This window comes from Strongylocentrotus purpuratus, unplaced genomic scaffold (genome assembly GCF_000002235.5).
Source record: "Strongylocentrotus purpuratus isolate Spur 01 unplaced genomic scaffold, Spur_5.0 spur5_scaffold_15, whole genome shotgun sequence".
Classification (NCBI taxonomy): domain Eukaryota; kingdom Metazoa; phylum Echinodermata; class Echinoidea; order Camarodonta; family Strongylocentrotidae; genus Strongylocentrotus; species Strongylocentrotus purpuratus.
In genome coordinates, this window is record NW_022145600.1 from 10,127,911 (window position 1) to 10,148,447 (window position 20,537).

The window sequence follows — 20,537 nt, forward strand, 5'->3', positions numbered from 1 at the left end:
ATCTACTAACCTCTTCAAAGAGTAACCATTTAACAAAGTGTATGCTAAAAAATCCAGCAAAACAAGCGATGGTGATATCAAATATGATGATGGTGATAGTAGTGGTGGTGGAGATGTGATGATGAAGATGACTGTAATTATGATTATTATTATGATGATGGTGTTGATGAAATGAATGATAATGTTGACCATGATGTTGATGATTATTTTGATACTGTTGATGCTGATGAACAATTGACAACTTTTCTACATCTCATATTCTACAATGCGGTTGTGCGCGCCATCGACCACATAGGCAATTGTGCTCTGGCCCTTTGCGACGACGGTAATCCCTCGGACATAGTTGAATCCATCTCCGAAATTTCCCAGGAAATCTCCGTTTGGAGCGTAGACCAGAACACATTCCACACTCCAGCCTCGCATGAATCCACTGCGGACGGTCACGTAGACATTGTCGTTTTGATCCAACGCAAGGCCTCTACAGTCCCACGCCTTGCCATTGTGTTTGACGTCAATGATCTTAACAGCCTGTCGCCTCTTCGGATTGAACACCTGCACCCTTCGGTTCTTGAACTCGGCAACTACCAGGTTACCCCTCGAGTTCATCGCCATAAACCACGGCGTGTTCAGTTGCCCGAGAGCTGACCCCTGACCGCCGATGATGGATGTGCATTCTCGATGCTTGTCGAAGACAAAGATACAGTGTTTCTGACCGTCTGCCACGTACACCGAGCCATCTTTACCCGCCGCTATCCCGCAAGGTTGCTGAAGAGTCTCCCGCCGAACACTTGAAACGGGACAAAGTTCTTGAACTCGACTACACAGTGGTTAGTGATATCAGTTACTACGAAGGTTTCCCCCGTCCAGGCAATGGCATAAGGATCAAACTTGCCCATGTCGCTATCTTCAGGCGAACAGAACTTGTTGGCAGGACGGAATTCTTATCAAACACCTGAACCTGGTTGTTGGACTTGTCCGTAACCACGAAGATGTTCTCACGCTGTATGATATCATGGGGTTGATTCATGGGCGGCTTGTAAGTGTTCAGAAGATTTCCACGGATCCCCGCTACTACCTTGACAGGACTTCCTTTCACCTCAACGCCGCAGATCTTTACGCAGACCTGATGGACACCTACATTTTTCAGCCACAGCAGAGCCTTGCAAACACCACCGGCGGGTATTGCATCGGGGAATTCGATACGCTCAGTATTCCCGTTTGGTAATTGAACAATGGCATCTACAGAGGACATCAAACCTGCTCCTACCATGGGATTCCCTCGGCTTCCACGGAGGGTTAAATGGACCTCGACCTTAGATCCCACCTTACTGTTTGTTGCTGATAGACTAACCGTTGATTTCAATACATCAGGTGTTGGCACGCCGGACGCCATCGCATCTGTAAAACAAGAATAATCATATTTAAATTAAAACAAAGATACTTTGGTAACATTTCAATTTTCAAAGATATGATTACCGGTATGCAGGCGTGTACACGGGGGGGGGGGGGGGGGGGGGGGGGGGGTTTGGGGGGTTAACCCCCCCCACCACTCACCCCCCCCCCCTCTTTGTAATTTTTTTGTGTGTAAACCCCCCCTAAATTTCTCTAAACCCCCCCCCCCCCCCCTTTTGAAAAAATATTCCCATGGTTGACCTAAAAAGCTGACCTTACCCCCCCCCCCCAACGGAGCAAAATTTCAAATTTTGAGACCAAAAAAAAAAAATGTGTCCTCTTAACCCCCCCCCCCCCCCCCCCCCCCCCCCCCCGCTTATTCAGCGGTCGGCTGAGTCGTTGCGATTTTTTTTTGGGATCAAAAAAAAAAAGTGACCTCTTCAAAAGTTGTTTTTGGAACGGCATTTACCATGATGTACTATAACTTAATAATTATGTTGAAGAACGCCTACCGACAAATGATGTATAAATAAACAATACGGCACCAGCTGGTTTTGTTGCTCACAATTTCCTTTCATATAGGCTCCAGCCCAAGAAGCCGCCGGCCTTTTGTCAAGTAGAGTCCCCCACCCCCCCCCCCCCCCAATCCTCTGTAAATCGTGTATTAACATGCACATGTACAATTCTGTTATTAAATTCAATTTAAAAGTAACTTTGGCTCGATGGAGTGATTGGTGATTAACATAAACAGGTTTCTTTTTAGCATACTACAATATTATGTTGAAGATGTCTTAGAATGTATGATCACGAAACTTTTTTAATACACATTAATTGGGTATGATGGTGAACCAAATATCTGCGACCCTTGGCGTTAAAAAATGGGTTGTTATTCTGATAAACACCAAATTCTTATCATTTTATTGCAGGAAAATACATGTAGCATTTTCACAAGAACAGAGCAATTATCGCAAACCAGACTTGCACTATGTCTACAAACTCATACATCTTACTTGTAACTCGGGTTTTTTTTACCGATATTAACAAGTACAAAAACTGACAACCGACACATATTCATATATTCTGACAAGCAAATAGCAAGAACCTTGGGATTGCTTTTTGCACACCAATATTATCGCGTATATACGGACGTCTCCCGCCATAAACATAACTAATAATAGTGATTTGTGATCCTGATTGATGTTCTTTGATAACTGAACACAAACATGCAGGTTAGAATATGTTTGCTATCACCATAGAGATATACATGCACCAATGATCATTCTCGTAATGACTGATCCGAGTCAAAATTTGCTCTCAATTCCGATATTTAATAAGATAACACTCAAATTCGAATCTATATCATACTGGAAGTGGCTTACCAAAGTTCACAATTTGATTGGTGACTTGAAGGCAACGTTTAACAGTGACAGAATCGGTAGTATGTCGGCGAACGGACAAGTACAGATGATTTAAACTTTGAACTGCAATATAATTATATACATGTGTTTGCATGCATGATATGTCTCTATTGAATGAGGTACATGTACGTCTGTTAAATTCTGATCACAGACCAGACACAGCATGGTATTTTCTTTTAAGATGGTTGCTGGGGAAAACCCACTAAAGATCTCTAGTCTACTTCAAAGACGCTGTAAATGAGTGATTTTCAAAATAAATGCGTGGAAAAAAAATGTATGATCATTCAAAAGAGTGCAAAATTTCTGCTTCGGGTTATAATCACCAACGCTCAATATAAGGGGATCAAGGCAACTATTCCCTGGACAATAACCCCGCCGAGAACAACCCCCCGGAAAGTTACCTCATCGGACATTTACCCCATTCCCCCCCCCCCCCCCCTCCGATAACAGACACACACATGTTAGAATATCTTTGCTATGACCATAGATATATACACGTAATATTTATCTCTCTGGTCATGACTGATCCGAGTAAAAATCAGCTCCCAATTCCGATATTTAATAACTCACACTAAAATTCGAATCTATAGTACTCGAAGTGGCTTACCACAGTTTGCACTAGATGATTTGAAGGCAACGTTTGACTATGACAGAATTAGTATTAATGCAAACACACGACAAGTATATGTGCTAGACTTTAAACAGCAATATAGTTCAATACAATTGTGTTTGCATGCATTATGTCTATTGAATGAGGTACATGTATGTTTCATCGCGTATACACAACATCATGAAAGAAAGAAATAATGGTGCTGGGGAAAACCAACCTCTCTAGTCTACTTCACATACGCTTTAAAGGCCCACTGCACTACTCGTAGCTACTTGCGCCCTCTTACAACAAACAATGCCTAATCGGTGACCATTGGTCCCCCATGATCCTCTTTTTCTTATGTTAACTGAGAGCTGAGTTGATGAGATAACCACCTGTCCAGTGACCTTGCAGGGCGCTCTAATCCCTCCTGTAAACTATGGCAGATAAGCTTTAAAGAAGTTATTTTAAAAATGGAAGGGTGGAACAAAATGAATTATCATTTAAGAGAGCAAAAGTCCTTGGGGGAGGGGTAACTTTACGAGGATGATTGTCCAAAGGGTAATTGTCCTGATAAGTCTTTACGGATGCAATGCAACTTCATTCCCTCGCATTTGCCACCCCCTTCATAACACAAATAAAAACAACCCGACATAGTAAAATCGGTGCCCCCCCCCCCCCCCCCCCCCCCGGTGAATGGACCTGTTTCGTCGTAACTTTATTGAAATAACATTACGCGGGCCTACCGTATACGATGTAGGCAAATATGTGTACTGTTAAAAGTAAAGTATACACAGGTGAATAACCATCAATATCGGGAAATCCCATTGCATCGTTTGGTCAAACATGTCAAAATAAGTATGTCTAATTTCTTGAGGAATTTCCAAAGGTTTAAGAGGACGATATACGTCGGCTTAAATTATTGTCCGAAGTTTTCAAAGTTAAATTTTTAAATGTGTACAACAGCATTATTATTTATTTTCTACAAGACAAATGAAACACACACTTTGTATATTTTTTATGTTGATGTTCTGACAAATAAAACAGTTCAAGATTTTTTAAAATAATTATTGCAGCAGCGCATGAATTTATTAAATCACAGGATTTAGCTCCAGAATACCCGGTAAGCATAATTTAAAAAAAAAAACACATAAAGAAACAGCAACCTATGTAAATTGAATTAAATGACAAATCTGAACTTGATCTTTGCACAAGACATTTTTCTGGCAGTCACACGAGCAAGGAATGTCTTAAATGGTTTTACTTTCGCTTTGCTTCAACAATAACACAAGAAACCTGCAAAGTCTGCTTGTGATATTCGTTGGGACAATGTGTTACTAAAATCGTTTGTTAGTTTGTATTAACATGTATAAATATATATGACTTGTGAGTCATTAGTTTCCTTAAGGACAAAGTAATATAAGATGATATCCTATACAAATGGCTAAGTATTGTCTTGCATTTATAATCTAATATGTGGTGATGTTCTTACATTGTAAGAGGGAAATAAACCTATGTTTCAGATATCTTTTTATTATTACATATATGTACCCTACATTTTTATTTTTAAACATCCAACATTCTTACACAATTTACATGAATGTTTTTCTTCTAATAATTACTCTCAAAACTAGGTCAACTATACAACCTTTGACTGTACTGAGTATACATTAATACAGAAATGAGTTGATATTATTATGTGCATTGCAGCTCCACAAAATACATGTATGTAGAAAACATAACCAAGGCATAAAAAAATCAAGAGGAAAAAAATATGAACATGTAAGTGAAATGTAAGACAATTAGTACAGAGATACCTATCTAGCATCTGCTTATGACTTCCATCTCTCCATGGCACATTACTAACATTCTTACTGCAATGAAAAATAACCAAGAAATTGGTCATCAAATGACTTCAATACAACAAACAACCTGCCTTTCACAATAATGTGGATAAAACACGGAGAACTGTAGATGTACAATACCAGCACATATAACCCGATCCGGTTCAAAAATGAGACCTTTGGCTCAAGCTCAAATATCTTGTTTGCTTTTCATTTATTTACAGAGAGGAAGAAAGGTTTGAAGTATCAAGGATAGAAGCTAAAATATGAATGATAAAACAGAAGCCATTGATAGCGCATATTGCTATATACACAGCATCACATGCAATATTTGCTAAGTATGAGATAACAAATCTTCACCCATTATGCAGGCTAATAGCATTTCCCCAGTCAGTGTAGTAAATTGACGCGCAAGCATAATGTATAGAGTTTCAGTTAAGGATTTGCTTTAAGTAACTACAGTACACTATGATGAAGAAAAAAAAATCAATTGAAGCATGACAAATATCATGCACCGGTAGATCATTGCTCTTATTCATAAGCCCAGAAAAAAGCCTTTGAAATGCATGATAATTTCAATACATGTTTGTGTACCAATGAGATGTCAGCAAATAACATACTTGTGATGATTTCATAATACATGTACAATGCCCACGAGTTGATTAACTGTAGTGTTGAATAAGATTTGCTGGAGGAAAAAAAGTATCAAACGAAAAAAACTAGGCAAAAGAAAAGCGTTTTATGATCTATCGATTCACTCCATTCTTGGCAAGATATTTTATTCTTCTTCTATAAAAATTGAGTTATTTCTTCAGAACACTTAATCGAAATTTGCTGGTTATATGTTAGAGGAAGCCTAAAGAATGCTTCTTACACATGTACAAAATATATGTTTGACATGGCTTAAGATTATTTCTTCACAACACTTATTCACAATTTGCTGGTGATAATTTAAAGAAAGCTTTAAGAATATTTCCTACACAAGTACAGAAGATATTTGATAATTGATATGGCTGTAATAGGATTTCAGAAAAAAATCTCTTTCTATCTTTTCTAAAATTCAGCTAAATATTCATTACCGGTACAATCTTTTTCTACAACTTATTTAAAGCCTGTTTGCTTGCTCCAATCGTTTAATGATTCCAAGTGTTGCACTCTGCCTAAATCAAGGTATGTGTAGAGAGTACTGAATGCTGGAACATATACTGAGAACACTTGACATTATTCTCAAGGTGAACAAATAATAGTATGATATGTGCTCACCAAGATTAGATATCATATGGATATTCCAACTTTGTGACAATATAAAATGACATTGACAATTTACTTGATTGGAATGTTTACACAAGTGTGTTGAATGAAAAATATATATATACAGTATATATAATATATCCTAGAAGGACAGAAAATTTCAGTAAGATGTCCATGCAATTGAATCAAATTTCATTTGAGCAACACATTTACAATATCATTCTACACAAACATGCGCGCGTACACAAAAACACACAACCATTTGGTTCTTAACCAACAATATAAATCAAAATAAAACAAAATTGATTTGTATACATGTAAGGTACAAATACCTGAATCAATATCATGCAAAAACGTCTTAAACTGGTCCATCAATTGATCGCCATTGATCATCAACAGTCAACACCCAGCAAGATCCCTAACCTTTAACTACCGGTATCATACACTAAATACATGGAACATCCAGATTTGAGTGAGCAATGTGTTCAAGGGAAATTCCTAAGTTCATTTGAATAAAAAATGGACAATCAGAGAAACAGAACGGCAAAAAGGTTTGAAATAAATCGGACCAATAAGAAGAAAGTTTTGAATGTTTGAAATATGACATCACTGAAGTTGATGCGAATTTCAAGTTGGTAGTTTGGTCCGTGGATGGTGACATACCTTAGTCACGGATTTAACTCCCCCATTTGTCATGTACATAAGTATCGCTGATTTCTGTTTTTCTCCCAAGTGCTTTCACCCTTGGGCCACTACTCAAAATATATTATGGAGAGTATATTATTACAGGTCCTCTAAATCGAAAAGACCATCCCGAGTCACACATATTGGAAAAAATGTAATTTTAGTTATTTTATTTGTTGGGACGAATGGGAAAGTTTTCCAGCACTTCATCACATTCATAACTTTCTTCTTTTTTGTCAGATTTTGTTCAAGCTTTCACCAGTCTGCTTCTAAGATTCTTCCTGCTTTCTTTTAGAGTTGTTTGCTATAAGGGTTGGATTTCCTTTGAAACAACCCATACTAACCCTTAGTGATGAAACCGATTCCTCACCAAAGTTTCATCCTGCATCAAGTCAACATCTACACCTACATAAAGTTAGCAGCTTCTCTGTGCACTTTCATCTTTCTACAATAGCACTCGTCAGGATTTCGTGGATTCTGGACTACTCTAAAGAACTGCAGCTTGTGAGAGCATATTCTACTATGTTAACTCTCCTCAGCATGTAATAACTTTGTTGAGCATACTACTCTTCTGACAGAAATATCCAATGTAAAGGAGTGATTTAATAATAATAATAATAATATACAGTGTAGAGTATTTGTAATGCGCCAACTCCACATGACTAATGTGTTCAAGGCGCATGGAGAAGAAAAACTATAAGTACTGTACACAAAAATACACACAAAAATGAACAACAACAAAGTGAAAGTAAATCTAAGTCTACTGGAAATCCGCTTTAAACAAGTGAGTTTTGAGGGCATGTTTAAAGCAATCTACACTTGAAATATAACGGATATGATGTAGCAATTGATTCCATAAGTGAGGTGCACCGTGTGCAAGTGACCTATCCCCCCCCCCCCCCACCCCCATTCTGTGGCCACAATACACAGAATAAATTTCATCTGAGTCTCTACTCTGTACAGCATCACTATCACTTCATGCTTCCTGATAATCAAAGCAGATCTTCCTCTTCAATGGTACCATGAAAATAATACTATTTTTAGTCCAATATTTGTATGTACTGTTTGCACATGTCTATATCTTTGTAAAGTTTCATGATCCAATTAGAGAAATATCTTAATATATTTACATAATCATTAATATCATTAAAACAGGTAGGTCCACTCTAAACGAAGACGATCATTGAGCCAAGAAGAAGGATGATGGGAGTGTTGAGAAAGTCAGTAAAACATCAACAGAGGAAAAATGCTAACTTTAATAAATGATGATGATTGCGATTTTACTACAGTACATTATGTACTTTGTGTTGTGTGGCCATGTTTGTCTCCAGTGTACAATGAGCCTAAATGGCAAGTTAATGCTAACTGACACAGTTAGATAGTTTTGTTCAAAGGCTACATAAGATATCCTTTGATGCGATGATTTGCTCCATCAACGACCATTACAGTCATATTCTCCTCATCTTCAATGATAGTCATGCCCCTTGCATAGTTGAATCCCTCTCCGAAGCTACCCAGAAGTACTCCTTCTGGACTGTAGGCTATCACCGTCTCTGTACTCCAGCCTCTTATGTTGCCATTCTGGCGGACGGTGACGTAGATGTTGTCATTCCTGTCCACAGCTAAGCCGCGTACATCCCAGATCTTCTGGTTATGATGGATATCAATGAGTCTTGTGACTGTGTCCTTGGTAGGATCTACGACTTGGATGCGGTGATTTCCAAAGTCGGCAACAACTACTTCTCCTTTGGAATTGACATCAATGAACCATGGGTTGTTGAACTGTCCTCTTGTGGCACCTGGCCCACCAAGGACAGCGATACGTTCTCGGAGTTGGTCAAAGACCACGATACAATGCTTCTCGCCATCTGCAACATATACTTTGCCTTCTTTGTCACATGCTATGCCCGTAGGATTGGAGAGGAAGTCCTGGCCAAATCGCTGTAAGTAGGTGGAGTTGGTGAATTCAAGGACACACTTATGCTTCAGGTCAGTGACCACAAAGGTCTTCCCGGTGTAAGCAATTGCATATGGATCAAACTTGGCCATTGCAGGGTCAGATGGCAGCAGGAACTTCCCAACCTGTTTAAACTGCTTGTCCATGATGATTACTTGGTGGTTACCTTTGTCAGTTATGTAGAAATTGTCATCATGCTGGATGATGTCATGTGGCTGGTTGAAGTTACATCTTTCATTGATCTTCATTGCTCCTCTTGGTTGAGCTATCAGGTTAAGAGGACTATTCTTTACAGGATTCCCAAACAACCCAACTTCAATCCTGTACTTGCCAATGTACTTGGGTGTAAAGGTTGCAATGGCAGCACTAGCTTCTCCTTGTGTGAATTGGACATGGCCTGTGAAACTTCCAGGGGCTGAAATGGTTGCAACTAGAGACGACATATCACTTGTCTCAATAGGGGAGCCCACAGCATCTCTGAGAGCCAGCTGAATCTTGACTTCTGACTGGAGCACAGCCCGGGATGTTGACAGAGAAAGGGCACTCTGGTGGCTATTCGGCACTGGCTTTGTGACAACCTCGCCCAAGGTCTCCCTCTGAATAGCAATCTCAAGATCCTTGTCCCACTGAACTGATATCACGCTGTTTTGTCTAGGGGCAAGCTGCAGATCCTGTTGAGACATTTGATTGAGTTTGTTCCATTGTTGCTGTCCAGAAGCAGTCATCACAGATTTGGTCATGCTTGATTCCTCTTCAGAATGATGTTGCAAACCAATCAGTTCAGATATTTCTGCCCTGGCACTAGATAGCATTTCCAGTTGGGCAATCAGAGCACCTTCTTTCTCATTGTATTTCTTTTCAATCTCTCCATTCATTTTCACATGGGCTTGGGTCATCATCTTCATCAGCTTGTGCACATGATCATTGGTTTCACGCTTAGCCAGTTCATAGTTCTCTCTCAGCTCAGCTCTAGTCTTCTCAAGGACCTCTACAACTGTGAAAATCTCTTTCAGTTTGTTCTTAGCCTGTCCCATCAACTTTGGCAGTGGATCACCCATTACTTTCAAGAACTCTTCTATGGGGACTGTCTTGTGTGATCTGTGACTGACCTGAATGCACTCTTCGCAGACAGGAACCTTGCAGTGCAGACAAATTTGGGCAACCGGTTTCTTCAAGTGCTCTTCGCAGGCTGCGACTTCACTGCTATCCTGCACCCTCATCATGGACTCCACAAACTCGCAGAGACTTGCAATTTTGAAGTTGTTTGGTAGCCCCTTCGCACCATTTAAAGGAAGTGGCTGAGCAACGTGGCATTCTGGACAGAACAGCTGCCCACCCCTTGCATTTATCCACTGCCCGATGCATTCCTCACACACCACGTGCTGACAGGGCAGGGTCTTTGGGCGCTTCAGGATGTCCAGGTGGATGGGACACATGAGATGTGTTTGAAGACCATCAGTGATCTTGGGTCCATGTAATGGACTCAGTGGAGTGGCCATACTGTGCTGTGGGTTTCTGTGACAAAGAACAACACAGAACACAGTTTGCTGAAGAGATGTGGACGATAAAATTAAGGTGAACACATGGCATGCTTCTGGAGATGAACAGACGTGTATATGACATGTAATAGGGTGTCTACATACCAGGGTACAAGTAGCAATCTAGCAATCAAACAGGACTATCCATGTCTGGGACTGAACGTCAACATCAAACAAACATACAGTGTGTAAGACACAATTCATGATCAAACCCGGGTATGTTTTGTAGGTCCTCCACTTGGCCAACTAACATCTGAGCACTGAGACAGTGTAATAGAAGATGACCATTGTTTTGATGCCCTGCACCCTTTTTATATATATTTTTAAAAAGTTGTATATTCCTTACAGAGGTGAACACATCATGGGTCAGGCTGCTATGGCTACACTATAAACATGGAGATCTACTACTTGCATAACACTGATTCTGAACATGAGTACTGCTACAAGCCTGCATTACAAATACATGTATAATTACAGTTCGGTAACCCAAATTAGGGAATTAGTTAAATCAGATATTGTATGCCTTCCTGATACTGGTGCTTATTAAAAGGCAAAAGGATGAATTTTCTTCTTTTTTTTGGGGGGGGGGGGGGGGGTTAGGTCCTTATTTTTAGACTCCTTGCAATTTACTTGTCTAGTGGTAGCAGCAAACATCTTGTAAATGAGTTTTAAAAAAATGATTGTATAATACAAGCAAGGTCTTTGCAGGTTAGAAAGCTGGTACAAGCCGATTACATGAATTTGCACTTATTACCGAAGAACAATCTACACTCTTTTAATGGTAAAAACTATGTGGTCATAGACGGTACAAGGTAGGCATCATATCACAATACAAAAAAACTACTTCAACTGTACACATTGCCTCAAATATATTGTACACACAAGCATTACATTAATATTGAGGCAGCAAAGCAGGGATGATTTTGGAACACCTTGAACATAGAAGGCCACATGCAAGACAAAATTGGTGCCAATCATGTAGATTGTAAGTGCACAGTTAACATGCATTACACTATATTCCTATATTTTGGAAAACAAGACAATGAACACACATCAGGGTATAAAAAAATTGCATCTATGTTCAGGCTTCAGAACTTAAAATACAAGTTTTAGTTTGAATAAATAAATAACAGGCATAGGTGAATAAAAATGATCTTCAACTACAACTTTGTCAGGAAAAATGGGTGTTCTCCTGCAAGGAATATAAGGATTTTTAAAGATAAATTTGTGGAAAATGATCACTGGTGGGGACGTGGAGGAAAAATTCCTAATCTCTGTTAAAATTTATATTTTTGTGTTTCAGCCTTTCAGGACATTATACATTAACATCTTAATTTGATTATTTAGAGTAGCTTCCTCAGAAGAGCAAATAAAGAATATTTATAAAATGAGGTTCATAGCAGTATGCTAAAAAAAGCCATGAACTGCTGGTGAATACTTACTGTACATTACATTGAAAACAGTAAGAGTGAAACTCTTTCTAGCACAAACAGCATGCATTAGCACAGGTGCTTGGCAAGTCAACTAAGAAGTCATAAATTCACCAAGATGGCAAGATCATGATTTAGTGACCAATCCCCCACATCACATACACGTATACATGCCACACTAAAACATAAATAACATGCACCATTCAATGCAAATAAAAATCAACTTAGATTCATCACAACAGGACTATTACTATTTCCCTTCTCAATGTAACTTAGCATTCATTCTCACAAAATATTGCTATATTGCTAGATGGTTACCTTAAATTCATGCAATGTGTTGATGTACTACTAGTGTGCACCGTAACTCAGATGTACCAAATAATATACGCCCACATATTCGCATTCACACATGCACTATCACTACCACTACTACAGGCGCGCTAGCACTGCCGCGACCCACACCTCCAATGCAATGGTACGCCGTCGCCCTGGCCAAAGCCAAAGGCGAGTAGGCCTACACGTACGGTGTCACAGCACAGCTCATATTCTTTGACAAATAATCATGCAAGTGAGTGATGCAACATCATTGATAGTATAACTGAATTTTTCATCTACTCACCAAACGAATTACTTTGTTAAGGTGTCAATGTTCAGTTTCTAAGCTAGTTAGCTTACTCAAGCCTGACAGTGCAGTATAGACTAACAGTTAGTAGTCTAGTAGTAGTGCCTGGGAAATTTTTGACAGTGGATAATTGTCACATGACATTTAACATGACGTGCCAATGTTTGTTTCGATATGGTAATTCGTGTTTTTGAGCTGCCCCATCTACGTTGAATATCGGAAGTAGGGTATTGATTGATTGATTGATTGATTGATTGACTTGTATTCGCCAAGCTTCCAACATTTTATTTAGTTTTATTTCGTTTATTTCCATTTCCAACAAATAAAACAAAGTACATGGGATTGCATTGTACTATTGAACAATGAAACTTAACAATATAGGTCTATTTAGTGTACAACAGGCATTATAAAACAGGTTAATGGATCGAGGACTTAAGAGCTGGGCTTGTAGATTGCAGCCCCCATAGTTGAACAAAAAAAAAAAAAAAAAAATAAGGGAACGCACAAATACTTAAACCAAATAGACATAACATAACAGGAGTGAAAGGGACAGGGAAAGAAAAAGAAAAACATACAACAAGTATACAAGAATAACAGATCAAAATTAAGTCAGCTTGAACAGGATAGCCTAAACCCCATGCAGGCACGTACCCAGAGTTCGATGTTTGGCGGGGGGGGGGGGGGGGCACATATATGTAATCGATCGAGGTCAAAAAAAGGGGTCTAAAAAGTTCAACCGATCTTGGAAATTTTAGGGCCCCCCCCCCCCCCCCCCCCCCCCCCCGTGACTACGCGCCTGCTAAACCCACGAAAGCTCGAGAGTTTATTTGAGTGAGGTCCCCGACATACATGCACAACATTAATAAATTGAAATAGTAATATTTACAGACAGATAAGAAAAGAAAAAAAATTAGAATAATGATGATAATAACTACATTAAACTAATGATAGACTGATAATAAGTGTGAATAATATATGTAGTACTTAGTACTTTTGTTTTTGGCCCACCTCAGTGTGAAGAAATAATTGACGGATCCAAGGTGTTCCCACCGGGGAAGGGGGGGGGGGGGGGGGAGCAAGCCATAAAATATAAACTTTTTTTTTGGGGGGGGCCGATGCCCTGGGTACAAAAATGGGGCATTCCTCTTTGAGTTGAGGGTCATGCAGCGAGCCATAAAGTTTCCGATTTTTCATCACCGCGCTGCACGGGGTAGGGGCGGCTGCAGTGCATTTGAAATGTAGGTCTACCTTTGTCTCGACGTGTACGGGTCACCCCGGATCCGCCTATGTCATTGGTTGATAGTTAGATGATGAAGCGGATCCTAATCAAATGATTGGTTGAGAGCGTACACGTGACCAGGCATTTCAAACGTAATTTTACTAATGACGGGTTATTAGTAAAATCACTTTATTTTTTATATATTTTTATCAATTCAATTCTGGTTTATTGTAAATAAAAACATGCTGAATAAAAAGTCCGCAGATACTATTCAGTTCACAAATTATAAATACATACAATATAAGAAATCACTACTTTTAACAATCCTCATATTAATTACTGATTCTAATATCAAATAACCGCAAAAAAATACATGTTGTAATTATTTAGTTATGACATTTGAATAGTAAGATATTTTGTCACCATTTTCTAAATGACATTTTCAATTTTGTCATACACTTTCCAATTGATAAGTAATCCTTGTTATAAAACATCATTTTATGATAAATCAAACAAAACATCATCTTATAAAACAAATAATACACATCATTTTGTTCGGGCATTATGCCCTCCAGGGGCAGATCTAGGGGGGGGGATGTTTCGGCGGTTTAACCCCCCCCCCCTTGGGCGGCTAAGTGAAAAAGAAAAAAAAAGTAAACTGTAAAACGGCGCGATTTTTGGAGAAAAAAATTGGTCAACCCCCCCCCCCCCCCTGGCAAAAAGCTAGATCCGTCCCTGACCTCACTGCTGTATATTATTTGTATCATATTTTATCATCCATATTAGGCTTCCAAGTAATACAATAAATCAGAGTAATTTGATATCTTTAGCGCAATACCTGGATCATACAGATCAATATTGTTTTTGTATTGCTCTGTCACCCGATTACTGATAATGACTTTGGAGCAGGCCACGCGCGAAGCTTAGATATCAAGGGTTATCCATCTCTTGTGATCTAATAAGTTTAGTTTTATGAAAAGCTGAAAGATTGGCGAAAAATTGAAATAAATTTGATCAAGAATAAGAAAGTTATGAATGTTTAATTATGCAAATCTCATCACTAGATCTTTAGGTGTTCCTACTTTGGTCACTAGTCGAGGATATAATTCCCCCCGTCCCCGTTGGTCACGTTAACAAAATACCATTAATTTCTATGTTTTCTTCCTAAGTGCATTCTCCCTTGGGGCATTACTCAGAGTATATCATGGGTGATATATAATTAAAACGAGAAAAGACCCTCGTGAGTCATTGATGTTTGAAAAATTGAAATTTGAGTCAATACATTTTGTGTGTTGGAGCAAAAGGGAAAGTTGTCCGCCACTATATATCATAGAGACATTACATATTTAGCCAATCGGATCTAAATAGCCTACACCAATAGTGATTAAAAGTTTTAAACATTCACAACTTTCTCATTTTTGTTCTATTTCATTTAAACTTTTGCCACTTGTCTTTTTTCCAGACTTTTCCAATGTACAGTAGTTTGCAAGGTTGAATTTCCTTTTGGCATCGTAGATGGAGCTCTTGCTCAAAAACAAGTTGTTGATTTACTACTGAATTGCACGATCAAGATCAAGATCCTGTTCGTCCGTGAAACTACAGGTAACTTGATTGGTTATACTCTGTTTTATAGATCAAAGGAGGTTATTTTAGATTCAGTAACTTGAAGATAATGTTCGATTGTATGATGAAGTTGTATGCTGGAAATATTACGAATTTATTATTAGTAGTAGTTGTAGGACAGACTTCGTCTTCTTCTCCTGCTTCACCCATCCGGGAGTGGGCGCGGTGACCCGATTTTGTTGACCGGGACGACTTGGGCGATGACTAACCGAAGCTTGGCCTATTAAGCCCAAGGCCCAGCGGCTAAGCTACGTGCAATCTACAGACTAGACTACAGAGATCAGCTCAGAGAGGTTGATATGTATCTAAATGTTAAATCGACAAATGTGAAAATAACTGTTTTAACTGTGCTGTGTAACTAACTCATCTTTAGATCAGCAGTGTGCCTGTGACAGAAGATTCTTGACTTTAGTCTTTACTTTGTGAAAAAATTTAACGACGTTCTGTGCTTTTTCTTTCTCTGACATTAGAGTTAAGAGTGGAAACGTCCTTGTGTTTGACATTTTCTTACTGATTGGTGTCCCATTTCAGGTGAATTTTCTTTAGCGCAATCATGACGACATCTCAAGGAGTTTACAAGTACCCTGATGGTGAAGAATACAAAGGAGAATGGTTGGAAGGTAAGCTCAAATGAAATTTGTAAATTGCCATTTGCTTGCTTGTCATCTTTATTTAGCTGGTCATAGTTTCAGAAATCTGTCATAAGTACAAATTTACACATATTCTATTGAAATGCACATCAATTCAAATTTTATGTCTTTGTTGTCTGTGAATATGTATATCTACTTCGTGAAGCAATGCCCAGTATGATGGGTGTTTGGTTGTCCGGACACTCAACATACATGTATGTAAACTTGTAAAGCCTTCTCTTTGGCCTTCGGGTTTAACAAGAAATATTCATCAAATAATACCAACCATCATGAATGATTTTCTTTTGTAATATTGTCCAACATAAGTCTGAGAAGATTTATGAAATATTGTTTGTAACTTTCCTCTAATTTCTTTTTAAAGTCAACTCTTCGGATAGGTAGATACACAACCTGTCCGTACACACAACGTCTGGGTATAACTTTCAGATCATCAATTGACTGAGTCATTGTTCATCGTTTAATAGGATAATTGTACCTGTAAAGGTACATTACCAGAGTTCTGCTTTTCAAAAACTCAACTGTAGTCTTTACCCTGTAAGTTGGGGATTTGATTGGATCGGAAGATCGGAGCGACATCCTCGCACCCTTGATCGGTATCGGCAAAAAGTATTGGTTCACTTTAAATTTGTTTTGTTTTGTTTTTAATTGATTATTTTCTGAACATTTTCTGATCATTTTAATTGATCGGCAATCGGAATGTGTTATCCGATTTCACCTGATCGGCTGATGATCGGCCCCCAATCAAATCATTGGTTACAGGGTTATCTTTAAGACTACTGTTTTTGTTTTTTGATAAAGAACAATATTTCAGATAATATGTAAACGCTAAAATATGCCAGTATTTAAAATTCATTGTTTGTTACTCCGTTTCATTTAAACTCAGCAATTCTTCCTCTTGTTTCATGTTTTACCCCTCTTTCCTTATTTTTGTCTTCACATTTTTACTTTTCTCTCTCTCTCTCTCTCTCTCTCTCTCTCCCTCCATCTCCATTTGAAACTTACTCAACAAAGGAAAGAGGCATGGTGTAGGAGAGCTGTATCTGTCCGATGGATCCAAATACAGCGGTCAGTTTGACGGTGGACTCTGCTTTGGACATGGGACTCTACTCTTTGCTGATGGATCAAGGTAAATCCAAAGCCACTAGGCAAGGTGCATTTAAATGCACATTAATTCAAATTGTATGTCTTTATTGCCAGTGCATTTGTAGATCTACCTACATATTATATGCAGTTTTATGAAGGTATGCCCAGTTTAACATTTCTGATCATGAATTTATGGGGTAATTGTTCATTGTGTAATAGGATAAATGTACCTGTAAAGATATTGTCCTCTGAACATGGTACTCTACTGTTTGCTGATGGATTGATGTAAATCAAAAGCCAATTAGCAAGATGTAGGGCTTGAATCGGGATCTAATTTCGACCTAATATCCAAAAATATGATTTTAGCTTTAAAAGCCATTGTTGGATACCAGTCAGTTTTGTACGTGGATATTCATCAGTCAGAACTACTGTAATATTTTTACCTGAATGAAACATGTACAATAGACTGTCCATTTTGTGGTGCATTTAGTTAAAAGAGATTATATTTTATCTGTTTAGTCATTTGCTTTATTTCTTACTTCACAGGGAGATGAGTCATCATGGAAACTGAAATACAACCTTATTATGAGTTCATTTTTAATGAATCCTGAATATCTTTTTATTCTCTATTTTACAGGTATGAGGGTCAGTTCCAACAGGGCAAGTTTGATGGTTTGGGGGTGTTCACACGCCCTGATGGCATGCTGTTTGAAGGAGAATTCAAGCAAGGGAAGGTGAACGGACTAGGTAAGAAAGAGTTGGTAGTGACGTCAAGTCAGATTTTTGAGGCACTTTATGATCATTTTAACGCACAAGTTTGTTTAGGGCTTCAACATATCACAGACGCTGATAACATGTAGGGCCATGCATCTCAGATTCAATAAATGTTACATGATACCTTTAATATCTGTAGATATAATTTCTGCATCTGCAACTGTTCAGTTGTGTGATCACCTTCCTGTATGTATTGAGATCAGGGGTACGAAAACCTGGCGCAGCACTATTAAATGGCCTTTAGAAAGACGTTCATCTTCATTTGCCACTTCATACCCACCAGAGAAATGGGTAGTGGCATGGGAAATATCTACATGTAGGATGCCAAAAGGTATTTATCAGGTAATGCAAAGTTTTGGAAAATTTGAAAATTGGATGGATAGTAATTCTTTTAAATGTTTATATATTCTGATCCCCCTGTGGATGTATTATAAGCACTAGACAATATAGCCCCTAAAACACTTCTGCTTTGGAGAAATTGAATAATTAAAATTTCAAATGGCGTCGAAGGTCATTCCCTGGTAGCTGCGACCATGAAAATGTCAGAATATGAAGATCAGATATATAATTTCCAAATGTGAATAGCAAATTGGTCGGTTGTAGTGAAGAAACATTGTTTTAGAGCTAAAGTAATAGTAGCCTTGAGAGGGAGCTATACAACATAAAGAGTTTATTATTTACAATTTCATCACTTTAGACTCTATTTCAACCATGACAACGATCACTGCATATTGTAAAATGGCATATGCTTCCAATATGTTCATTTGAACCAAATTCATGAACCCATACCAAAACTTTGTTTTACCTTTACAGAGAATATATATAGTTTCCCCAGTGAATGGAGAGGGTGCACACATTGCATACTGTTGCATTTGTAAGGGTATTATTCAGTACAATCAAGTGATGAGCAGCTTGAACACATTTGAAAGATTTCCCATCTTTCTTTCCTTTTTTTTTCTTTCGTTCAGGGTTGTTGACATTTGCTGATGGTACCCATGGTCTGCCAAGGAACGAAGGACTGTTCGACGGAACGCGGTTGGTGGAGAGGCAGCGTGCCAAAGAGATTGTAACGAAAGCCAAACAAGCTGCCCAGACTGCCAAGAATGTTCAAGTCAGGGTATAATGTACACTTTGGAAAACAATTAAGTCCGAACCCCATCAAGGACATAGTTCTATATCTTGTGTAGGCTCTTCATTAAGGCCTTGTTCATGTATGATGTGGCAAACCATCTCAAAAAAATCTTCTGAAGCAAAGTTATGAAAAAACATGTATGTGACAGTGCTTCATATTTATTCATGTTGTAACTCATAGATGTGGGGGGGGGGGGGTATGCTTAGGGGCACTTTTTGAGAGCAGCCATTTTTGTTTCACCCTCACTTGCCATTCAATTTCAGACTTCAATTTTTTATATTTTTTTGTTGATTTGGTGGTTTTGTGAGGTGGGTAACTGTTTGTTTGTTGTGTAAACAGGGCCTTACTTTTGACATTAAGTATGAAGTATATATGCAAGGTGCATGAGCAGAGATAGCACACTATTCTTGATGCTTAAAATCGCTCAAATAAAACAAGCGTGGCTAAATAACCCATTTATGTGTACTAGGGGGATGTTTCACAAAGATCCTAAGTCAAACTTAACTCTTACTTGGACTTAAAAGTTATGGAAAGCCATTTGTAGCCTTATAATAAAATATATTCAAAAGCAAAAATTCAAGTATTTAGACTTTTCATAAATTCCACATCAAGAGCATGAAATCTCCTTGATTATAGAAAATATGAATGATTTGATTCAACATTTTATGCCTTTTAATATAACTTTTACAAAATATTTTCAAAGATGCTATGGGCTATCCATAATTGTTAAGTCCAACTTAAAGATAAGTTCAAGCTAGGATCTTTGTGAAACACCCTCCTGGAATGGCAATTGGGATGTAATCTCGGGCCCCTTGACAGCAAACTCTCATATCAATGTGTAATAAGGTACAGAAATGTTCAATGCACTTGTCAATTTATTTTGCCTGGTTTCTTTGAGATGGTCACAGTGTTATGTGTAAACAAGGCGTTATCTTGAATATGCATGGACCGTATTAAAAATTTATTAATTTCTAAAGAATCGTGTACATATGAAATATTTTATGGAATACCATACTCCCTAGCTATAGAATTTTATACATTTTCATTGTAATATTAGCATACATGTAATTTATTAGGTAAATTATTCATATTTTTAAAAGATGTTTAATTGTATGATATTTTGATAAAGAACTACATTTACATGTATGTAGATATTGACTAAGTCAAAGAAATAATAAGACTTATGTCAAGGGTTTTCTTATAGAATTGCTATGAGATGTTGGTTCCCCTTTCTTGGTATTGTATAAAACTTTGTGAAGCATATCTTATGATCATAAATAATTTCTCTATGGTTCCAAATAATATATATTGAGCACAAGCTTTGTAAGATC

At 38.1% G+C, this 20,537-nt stretch overlaps 3 protein-coding genes across 5 annotated transcripts; 1 reads left to right on the forward strand and 2 right to left on the reverse strand.

Annotated features, from left to right (window-relative positions):
- Positions 1-246: 246 nt before the first annotated feature.
- On the reverse strand, positions 247-3,180 carry LOC105436465 (E3 ubiquitin-protein ligase TRIM71-like). Its single transcript, XM_030986468.1, has 3 exons — positions 2,772-3,180; positions 849-1,398; positions 247-817 (listed from the first exon to the last, which is right to left on the reverse strand). Exons 1-3 carry the CDS (start codon positions 2,902-2,904, stop codon positions 247-249), a joined length of 1,254 nt encoding a protein of 417 aa, XP_030842328.1. The 5' UTR covers positions 2,905-3,180.
- A 3,643-nt stretch (positions 3,181-6,823) lies between these two features.
- Positions 6,824-12,846, reverse strand: LOC763503 (RING finger protein nhl-1). The gene is made up of 2 exons (XM_011665215.2): positions 12,723-12,846; positions 6,824-10,650 (listed from the first exon to the last, which is right to left on the reverse strand). The coding sequence occupies exon 2, from the start codon at positions 10,632-10,634 to the stop codon at positions 8,574-8,576; it is 2,061 nt and encodes a 686-aa protein (XP_011663517.2). The 5' UTR covers positions 10,635-10,650; positions 12,723-12,846; the 3' UTR covers positions 6,824-8,573.
- Positions 12,847-15,492: 2,646 nt separating this feature from the next.
- On the forward strand, positions 15,493-19,706 carry LOC575425 (MORN repeat-containing protein 4). 3 transcript variants are annotated; one of them, XM_775827.5, is made up of 5 exons: positions 15,493-15,546; positions 16,099-16,187; positions 17,229-17,343; positions 17,938-18,047; positions 19,043-19,706. In XM_775827.5, exons 2-5 carry the CDS (start codon positions 16,121-16,123, stop codon positions 19,195-19,197), a joined length of 447 nt encoding a protein of 148 aa, XP_780920.3. In that variant the 5' UTR covers positions 15,493-15,546; positions 16,099-16,120; the 3' UTR covers positions 19,198-19,706. The 3 variants fall into 3 exon arrangements, with proteins under 3 accessions (XP_780920.3, XP_011663501.1, XP_030841393.1); XM_011665199.2 differs by having other exon boundaries at positions 15,508-15,546; positions 16,114-16,187; XM_030985533.1 differs by lacking the exon at positions 15,493-15,546 and adding an exon at positions 15,735-15,860.
- Positions 19,707-20,537: the final 831 nt, after the last annotated feature.